Source organism: Carassius gibelio, chromosome A9 (assembly GCF_023724105.1).
Source record: "Carassius gibelio isolate Cgi1373 ecotype wild population from Czech Republic chromosome A9, carGib1.2-hapl.c, whole genome shotgun sequence".
NCBI lineage: Eukaryota > Metazoa > Chordata > Actinopteri > Cypriniformes > Cyprinidae > Carassius > Carassius gibelio.
The window spans coordinates 2,006,146-2,016,503 of NC_068379.1; the positions used below are offsets into that span (position 1 = coordinate 2,006,146).

General features: G+C 38.0%; 1 protein-coding gene across 1 annotated transcript; it reads left to right on the forward strand.

Annotated features, from left to right (window-relative positions):
* Nucleotides 1-7,830: 7,830 nt before the first annotated feature.
* Nucleotides 7,831-9,844, forward strand: ndufa4l2a (NDUFA4 mitochondrial complex associated like 2a). The gene is made up of 4 exons (XM_052607139.1): nt 7,831-7,927; nt 8,385-8,470; nt 8,992-9,052; nt 9,637-9,844. The coding sequence occupies exons 1-4, from the start codon at nt 7,886-7,888 to the stop codon at nt 9,691-9,693; spliced, it is 246 nt and encodes an 81-aa protein (XP_052463099.1). The 5' UTR covers nt 7,831-7,885; the 3' UTR covers nt 9,694-9,844.
* The last annotated feature ends 514 nt before the right edge of the window (nt 9,845-10,358 follow it).

The window sequence follows — 10,358 nt, forward strand, 5'->3', positions numbered from 1 at the left end:
ACCAGAGGATCCAAGTTTGTTTTTTTAATGAGGGGTTTAACTATGGCTTGTTTAAAATAGTTTGGAACTAAACCTGACCTCAGGGAACTATTTATTATGGACAAAACACTCGAACCAATAACAGGAAAAGCCTGCTTAAAAATACGGGTGGGAACAATATCTAATGAGCAGGAAGTGAACTTTTGATTCTCAACTATCCCCTTTAAAGTTGTACAGGCTCAAACTGGTCTAAAACAGCTGAGCAGGTATATGAAACAGGTGGATCATGTGTAGGACATTGAATAGATAATCTTAACACCTCAATTTTGTCCATAAAATAATTTAAAAAATGTTCACAGGTTTGTGTGGAGGCAACAAGGCAATTTGAAGCTCGAGGGTTTACCACAGCATTTATCATATCAAATAAAACTCTGGGTTTATGGCAATTTTTTTCAGTAAACTCAGATAAATAAGTGGCCCTAGCTTTGAATAGAGCGTTCTGATAAGCAGTTAGAGTGTTTTTAAAAATATCATAAGAAATGTGAAGCTTGTCCTTTTTCCACTTGCGCTCTGCTCGCCTACAAACCTGGCGGAGGACACGAGTGGAATTATTTAACCAAGGTTTTGATGCTGATTTAACACGTTTTTCTTTCAAGGGAGCTACAGAGTCTAATATGTTGATACATGAGGAGTTAAATTGAAACAGCAGCTCCTCCACGTCCAGTGAAATAGATGGATTTTCCTCATATAAAACAGGAGGAGCAACCTCAATAAAAGAAGTACAAAATTAATTTATCATGTCTGCATTTACTGTACGTAAAAACCGACCAGCAGTAGATGGTTTAACAATGATAGACGGTAAAGAAATGTCAAACACTATAGACTTATGGTCGGAGAACACTGTATCAACTATCTCAATGTCACATACAGAAAGGCCATAAGACAGGACAAGATCCAAAGTGTGTCCATGATTGTGAGTTGGACCCGTCACATGCTGAGTTAAATTAAAAGAGTCAATTAAATTAAAAAACTCGTTAGCTAAAGAGTTTGTGGGACAACACACATGAATATTGAAATCCCCAAGAATTAAAAGTCTGTCATACCTTGTCATAATCCCTCCTAGAAATTCTGTGAAATTATATATAAAATCTTTATGAATCTTTGGTGGTCTGTAGACTAGTGCACACAACACAGGGTTTGTTTGGCCGAACTGCAATAATTGGAGTTCAAAGCTGGAGTAAACATCAGCCGTTAATGACCGACAGCCAAAATGATTTTTAAAAACTGATGCAAGACCCCAACCCCGGCCAATAGTACGGGGCAGAGATGGGACCAAGTCACACATGTGCAAGTCTCAAGTAAGTCTCAAGTCTTAACCTTCAAGTCTCAAGTAAGTCCCAAGTATTTTTTTCTTGGGCAAGTCAAGTCAAGTCAAGTCACAAGCTATGTCAAGTCAAGTCCAAGTCAAGTCACCTTAATATTGTTATTTTACCTGCAGAATCTGATCTTAATAAAGTTAAAAGACAAGATATAAGTAACTGTCAGTAAATTAAAATAATTTGGATTTGCATTGTAAATACTCATGTTCAGTAAAATACATCATGGAATCAAACAAAATTGTAACTTCCTAAAATTATTTATTTTTCACTTCTGCCAACAGTGTTTGAAATGTTTTACATTTTCAACATTGAGTCCATAAAACTAAACATCCAACAGACTCCTCTCTGAACACCTCTCTCTCTCTCTCTCTCTCTCTCTCTCTCTCTCTCACACACACACACACACACACACACACACTCTCTCTCTCTCTCTCTCTCTCTCTCTCTCTCTCTCTCTCTCAGAGTATAGAATATAAATATGACGTATTTTCAGTTGTTTCATACTTTTTTGTTATGTACAGTACAGACCACAAGTTTGGACACACCTTCTCATTCAAAGAGTTTTCTTTATTTTCATGACTATGAAACTTGTAGATTCACACTGAAGGCATCAAGGGCTATTTGACCAAGAAGGAGAGTGATGGGGTATATATATATGTAATATGCACTTCTCATGATTGGGTAGTCGCGGCAGCTACATTTGTTTTTCTGATTAATTGTTTTGCTCTATGAGAAAGACAAGGTAACAAAATATTCGGGGCTTATGCCCCCTTAGCCCAGCCCTAGCGCCGCCCCTGGAATGCGTTTTTTTGACGGCCTGCTAGCGGATCATTAGGGGCCGTTCACATCACGTCTTTTGCGCGCGCAAGTTCGTTATTTCCAATGTAGGCGCGCGGTATGCGCGCTCATAATGGAAGCAACGCGCTCACGACGCGCACCGCATCGAGTTAAAAACATCTAAACTTTTATATAACAATAACTAACCAATCAGCTTCATCCTTTCCCGTATCAACGTTGAAAGCTCAGCTAACATGAAGGAACAGCTGTTCATAGCTGTATATGGATTGCCATTTTGAAATGAATTTAGTAGCAGAGCTACTGCGAGCGATTTTTAGTGCTGCAAATCCATTTATCCTTTTCTACGTCTTCATTGAGAGAGAGAGTGTCATGGATGCTTAGCAACTACAGACGCCCCAGGAGCACTTCTGCCCGAGCGCTTTGGAAAGAAGGAGAAAGCGGCGCGACTAGCGTTTTCCACACGTTTTTAGTCGCGAACTATTGAAGACAATAGCAATGACCCTCGGTAACGTTACCTCTCAGGCTGACATGTTGATGTGATGTGATATCTGATTTAAGTGGGCGTGGTGTGTGTAAGGTAGAGAGGGCATGACTGATGATAGTGTTCTGATCCAGTCACGACGCTATTCTCAGCCTGCGCTCCAGCTGAGTAATCAACTTTATTTTAAAAAATTATTTATATATTTTATATTCAAACTGAAAACATGATTTGATTAACACTCAAGTCATTCAAGTCATCGTGTCTCAAGTCAAGTCCCGAGTCTTTAACTTCCAAGTCCGAGTCAAGTCTCAAGTCCTAAAAATAGCGACTCGAGTCGACTCGAGTCCAAGTCACCAAGTCACAAGTCCCCATGTCTGGTACGGGGAGTATTTATAAAAGAACAGTTTGGCAGCACCAGTTCAGAGAAAGGACTGAGATCCCCGACGTTTAGCCACGTCTCAGTCACAAATAGAAAATCCAATCCTCACGAGGTAAAAAAGTCATTTAATATAATATCCTTATTTCCGATTGATCTGGAGTTTATTAGCCCCATCCTAACCATGTTCGGATCAGAAGCCGACCGTGATACACGTCGTAACAGCTGCAGGTTTGAATAATCCACGCCGCCTCCGCGAAAACGCAGCAGAGTTTCTTTAGGTAGAGTCGAGTGGTAAACGGGCAAAACAGGCCGAATCCAGCGGCACCGTGGTTCCAGAAAGCGCCCAACCAGACAGCAATCCCGAACAAGCCCGCAGCGCCGAACAGAAAAGGAAGAATCAGGCTCATCTCGCGTCGCCAGGTAGAGTTTCCATCTAACGAGTACACTACCTCCCTTTCCGCGCCTCCGACGTCGTTTTCTTCCAGTGAAAACACAGGATAACTGACCTGAGTTATCCGGGAAATACAGAGGGGGAGGAAAATTGGCGATTTTTTCCCTTAGGTCCGTCTTTAACCCGAAATCAACTGCATTTCTAATGTTGAGAAGAGTTTGTTTGTCATAAACGAATAGCGTTGAAACAAGTTGAGAAAGAAGAGTCAAAATCACATAGATAATCAAAAGCCATAACAATCGCAGACGGCAAGCCATGAACACCGGCGACATCTTGCTTGCTTTGAGATATGAGTCATGATCCATCACTCATGCTCTTTCATACATACATTGATTAGCAATCTTGATGGAGGATAGATCCTGGCAATATTAAAAACAAAATGTAAACTCAGAAAATAAATGGTAAACAAATTTACACGCTTTCCAACACAAATAAATTTTATACCACAGATTTGAAATATTGTGACAGATGGGTGAGGATGTGCATTTAGAAATTATAAAATATCCCTCTAAGTAAACACATGTAATATGTTAAAAGTCAATTAAGGAAGGAATGATCGATAACACTTTACAATAAGGTTCCATTATTTAATGTTAGTTAATGTATTAACTAACATGAACAAAGAATTAATAATATAATTATTACAGTATTTATTAATCTTTGTTAATGTCAGTTAATGAAAATACAGTTGTTGATTAATAGTTATGTTAATTCACAGTGGATTAAACGATGTTAACAAGCACATTCGATTTTAATAATGCAATAGTAAATGTTGAAATTAACATGAACTAAGGTTAATAAATGATGTGAGGTATTATTAATTCTTAGTTCACGTTAACCTCCCTCCCTCCATCTTCCAACACACCTCATTTACAAACATCCTTTCATCCCAACATCCATTCTTCCACCCTTCCTTTACCCGTTTACAGCAATATGGCTCTCGTGTTTCGAATAATTCTCAATAGCTACATAGAAAGTTTTAGATTTTAAGAGGTTATTCTTAATAGCTTCTTATTCTCCCGTCTCTATACCTCGCTATCTCTCTCTCTCTCTACCTTCCTTTATCCCTCCCTCATTCTACCCACTCCCTCCACCAATACCCTCTCTTCCTCAAAACTCCCCCACTCAAAAACATCCTTTCATCCTACCATCCATTCTTCAACCCTTCCTTCAGTCGTTTACAGCAATAGGGCCCTTGCATCTCTAATAATGCTCAATAGCTATTTAGAAAGTTTTAGAATTAAGATGTTTTATTGCATTTGCATCTGGCATTAAATTAAAATATATTACTTAATTATCCCCTCTCTATACCTCCCAATCGCACTCTCTCCTTCTTTCCCTCCCTCACTCTACCTCTCCCCCCACCAATCTTCTCATGCTCAATATCCCCCTCCCCCACTCAAAGACATCCTCTCATCCTAGCATCCATTATTCCACCCTTCCTTCAGCCATTTTTCAGCAATATGGCTGTCATGCATCCTAATAATTCTACCCTTACAGTCCAGAAGCCTCGTCCAGCGCTACTACCTCACACGGTGCAGTCTGCACTCTATCCATTTCTCCCTCATCAATACCGTCTCATCCTGCCATCTAGCAACAAGTTGGCTTAAAACTAGAGTTGTTCCGATTCCGATACTAGTATCGGAAATATCTCCGATACCACAACAAATTCTGGCATCGGCATCGGCGAGTACATGAACCCATATACCGATCCGATACCATTTTCTTAAAAAAGACCTATGACCGCAAGCTTTGCCTAACCGCTGCACGGTTCTTCTTCGCTGCTCAAAATGCATTGAAAACACAGGAAGTTGTGCTGTGTTGCCACAAGCAACCCCTGTTTAGAGCAGCGAAGAAGAAATGAAAACGCGTTAGCAGCCCTGATCTATATATGACTGGATCACTCATCACATTCTAAACTGCCAAAAGACAGTGAAGCCGCTACTATATTATAGATCAGTGGTTAGCAGTATGTCTCTGTAGTACCGGTAGTTACAGACTCTCAAGTATATTCAGTACCGGCAGCTGCGTTCAGTCGCTTCCGTGTAAGTCAAAGCGCAGGGCTCCAGACAGTAGCCGAATATATACTAGTGTCTGTGAATATTAAACTGCAAAATACTATTTAAATATTACTCCCGCAAAATCTACATCTCTGTGGGTGACTGGCACAGATGCGCGAGAGCTCGCTGTTTTGTAGTCTGCTGTGTGTCATGAGGACACGAACGCATAAACCGTCACTTCATGAGAATTTACCGTTTCATTTGAGAATACTGTCATATCATAAACACAGACACTCAAAGATCTTCATGGCAGCCCATTAAAATAAATGTTTGGTTTACATGAGTAAATTGACAATATATAAAGCTACTGTTGTAGCCTACAGTAATAATAATACGTCTCTATAATAATAATAATTATGCCTAGATGTTTGCTTGTTTTTTACTTGTTTTGTTGTAAAGAGATTATCTGATTAATAGATCTTATTTTATATACCTAGACTTATTTGTTGCAGTTTTTTTATACAGTTATATTGTAAAACTTAAATACCTTTTTTAGTTTGCGGTGTTAGATTTTTGGCTGCATTTGAAGTTCTTTTTTGCATATGAAAATAAATAATACTGTCAAATTCATGTTAGATAATAAAACTACTGTAATAAATACAGTAGTTCACCATGTATTTGTTCATGTTTTATTGAGGGATCTGTCTGAAGCACACCATAAAAAGAATTCTAGCAATTTACACAGGGCTAGTAGTATATACAGCTGTATATACAGATACACACCCAGGTATCGGATCAGTACTCGGTATCGGCCGATACCCTGAGCCCAGGTATCGGAATCGGTATCGGGAAGAGAAAAAGGGTATCGGAACATCTCTACTTAAAACCCACTCACAAACATCCTTTCATCCCAACATCCATTCTTACACCCTGCCTTCAGCCAATTACAGCATATGGCTCCCAGTTTTCTAATGATTCAAACAGCTACTTTGACACAGTCCAGGTGCCTCAAGAAGTGCCCCAAGGGATCCTTAGGACATACTTCGCTATAGTGACACCACCTACTCGGCCAGCTTCAGCAGTCCATCACCTTCTGTCTCAGTAGTTCTATGCTTACAAATAATTCAGCAACAGGTCTACAGCTGTCCAACCAAGGGTCATTCAGGAACCCTCTCAAACCTGTAATCTACTGCTGGATATTCAAAATTTAAACATCCCTTTACGTGAACTTGCAGACCCCCTCACATCTAGCTTCAGCATGCTCAATTACAGCCCCTCTTAAACCTCAACACTTCTCCAGGCAAACTACAGCTATCTGCTGCAGCTCCATCCCCTCCAGTAATTCCAATGGTGATAGAAATGCCCTTCAGTAAACATTAACATTTCCTTAAATCATTGACTAGAGGCTGGACAATCCTGCAACAAGAGAGGCAGGACGTCACACAACAACCTAATACTAGTACTTAACAACCACAGACTCCTTTATGCCGTATACAACCTCGAAGGTTTCAAATCATTGCACCTGCATCTGCACCACCATAATTAGGATTTTCACACTTATCTACATTTCCAATGAACTCTTCCTTCCATTATCTGAGTAAAAACCTCAGAGCCTCACACTTCATCTGTGCTAGACAGAGGTATGAATTAGTTACAAGGACTTCTAGGCCACCTTAACATTGTCATTCAGATAATTCCTCTAGTGAAATCCTTCACGTCAGACATTCTGTCAAAGCAGCAACCATCCTTTCTCCTACGACAGAGTCACATTATATAACCATGCAATAAAAATGTGCCTCCAGCAACAACACCTATCATCATGGAACAACACTTCTTTTCCATAATGTCTATATCTCTCATCCCGGGATCCAACTATCCACAGAAGTTAATATGGTGGCTACAGGGTTGATTCCGAACAACCTCCGGAGTTCAGTTACCACAGTCAACTTCAGTTTCAGTTTAACACAGTTTAACTTCGAATATCTCATGATAAACCTTTTTTTTTTTTGCACTTCCTGTTTTTCCCTGCTTGATAATTTATGTACAATGAATGGATGATCTTTGCACACATGTGGTTTTTGTTTACAATTTCTGGTCCACTTGCAAAAAATGGCAGTGTGAAAGCAAACCGGATCAGACTAAAAAAATCAACATTGTATTTGATCTGGACCAAAGCAAGTGAACTAGCAGACTTTCAAGGTGTGAATACACCACACCCTAAGTGTCACTATGTAATTGCTAATAAAAAAAAAAAAAAAAAAACAAGTGTTGTGGTTTCACATCCTCCCCCTTTCTCTCTCTTGATCTTTCCCTCTTTCCTTGAGCTTGAGCAGCCTCCCATTTATCCCCACCCCCTTTCATAGCAGCTGCAACACACGTAGAGAGACACACAGTTCTGCTCTTTATTCTCCAGTAAAGATGCTGCGGAAAGTCCGAGATCAGGTCAAGAAACATCCAGGAGTGAGTATTTTAAACCTGTTTTCTAAAAATACTAATTTTTATTTAATAAACAATCAGCTCCTTTGAATAGGTTCCTAGAAATCATGCAGAAATATCTCCTTGAGTGCTCAGGATAATAAAATAAATAAAATAGTACTGCATGGTCAGTGGGATTAAATGTCTTTTTATTTTTATTCTATTTTTATTTAACAACTGAGCAACTGAAAACATTACTGAGTTAAAGTGTAGTAGTAATATGCTTATCTACTGTGGATGCTCTTCAAACATTAAAAATAAAACATAACACGAAAGCTTGAAAATAGAACAACTGGATCTATGACACCAGTGATCTTATTGTTTTTTTCTGATAAAATAAAAATAAAATTCTATTCAAACTTCTGATATGACTACACAAAGAACATTTTGTTTTACGGCACTTTGAAAGAGAGCTATTATTAAATCATATCATCTTTCACAGCTCATCCCACAGTTTTTCTTCATCTGTCTGGGCATGGGTGGAGCGTTTCTTTATTTGTTTCGTCTTGCCAGAGGACCTCATGTCACGTAAGGAAATTATTACATTAAACAAATCTCATTAACGGGTAAAGCTTATTAACTAACTTTAGACACTGGGACGTTTTTTATTTTTATTTTTTGATCATTAATTTTGTCCTATTTCCATAAACACCTTAAAAATTAAACAGCAGTTGCAATAAATGTATCATATGCAAATCAAGTTGTTTTGTCAACAGCACAAGCATCAAGAATGTTTTCTGTCTCACAACTCAATAAGTGGAGCTAAAAAAAAAACAATTCAAAACCATCCTATAGTCTTCATTCATTCACTTAAATAAATACTAGGTTTGACAATATTTATATTAATTATTTAATGTATTGTTTTATTTTATCTGACAATGTTGACTCATACTGAGTAATGACAAGAAAAAAAAGAGAAAACCAAACATTAATGCCACTGAAAATGTTTAATAACTATAGTTATTTAGTTAGTAGTCAATTTCGTCCCAGTACTAAATAAAAAAAAAATATATAAAAGGTTTATTTGAGATGTTGTTTTATCTTTGCAGCTGGAACAAGAGAAGCAACCCTGAGCCCTGGAATAAGCTCAGTCCAAGCTACCAGTACAAGGTATTTAAGACCACTGTTGACAACATATAAGCAGTGTTAAATATTTATTTACTTTTTAAGTTATTTTTATTATAGTTTTTTTTATAAATTTGTTATTTTTTATTTGTAAACTTAAAAAGAGCAGGTTTTAGTTGCATTGAAATAGCGGGGGACACGAATAGGGGCTGCAGTAATCACCACCTTTCTCTCCTCTAGCAAGTTATTATTGCAAACATTAAATCACAGCTGCATTTTAAGTAACTAGGAAGCTGATGATTGTTCATAGATGTGTCAGAATCAGAAACAGAAGCCCAAATAAGACTCACAGATCATTAAAAAATTCTAAATTTTAAGAATTTCACAACGTTTCACTTCTCAACCATGCGGCTTCATTAGTGTAGAACAGGATGTTTTGGTATTTCCTGTGTTAATTCCCTGATGGTCTGAATTGAGGCACATGAGGTGGTCTGACTTGCCCAGTAGATCATGGGTCTCCTCAGCACAATGGATAATGAAAACTAAATGCTACTCAATAAATGCATATAACATCAATGTCCACCTGCCAAACAAATCGATGTTGTATGTTTTCTATTTTTCCTTCTTAGTTTGTGGCCATTAACACAGACTACAAAAACCTGAAGAAGGATGGACCAGACTTCTGAACATGTCACAGATGTTGCCTCAACTATTTTCAAGAAGATGCTGAGATGTCCTTGTGCCTCACTAGTCTAAATACACAATAATAATAAAAAAAAAGAATAATAATAGAGAAAACTAAACTTGTAGGATGTAGGATCTTTTCTATATTTTTTATTAAAGAAAATTTTCATGAACCTTTATATATTCTTTAAAGACACTGATAGACATATTTATTAGCACGCGATAAAGAGCAGAACAAAGTTATACATTTATGTGCATTAGACATTAAGCGTTATAGAAATCCCCAAAATTGCAGAGATAACATGACCTCTCTTTAGTGAGCATGAGAAAGGGTGAAAGGAAGATGAGAAAATGTTTGTCTTTTTGTAAACAAAACCTTAACAGCAGAGACTCATGGGAAAGAGACTGAGCTCCCTCAGGCCTGCCCTTGAAGTCTGTGATTATTTGGAAAAGCAGCCATCTGTTCAGAACAGTGCATATTGACATGTTTATCTTTGCCTCGCTCTCTATATTTGTTTCTGCACTAATGACTTCATTTTTATATCATTGTCATCCATCTGTCCATCGTTCAATTTCATTTCAAGGTCTTCTGTACACATACATACAAACAAACTCAGGAAATAGGCAAATATTTTACTCAGTGTGTTTACTCTTCAGACCCCCAGAG

Bases quoted from the DNA above. Each gene is read 5' to 3' on its own strand.
- ndufa4l2a (XM_052607139.1), top strand. From the start codon at position 7,886: ATGCTGCGGAAAGTCCGAGATCAGGTCAAGAAACATCCAGGA. The intron at 7,928-8,384 runs GTGAGTATTTTA...CATCTTTCACAG, and splicing joins AGGTCAAGAAACATCCAGGA to CTCATCCCACAGTTTTTCTT. The intron at 9,053-9,636 runs GTATTTAAGACC...TTTCCTTCTTAG, and splicing joins GTCCAAGCTACCAGTACAAG to TTTGTGGCCATTAACACAGA.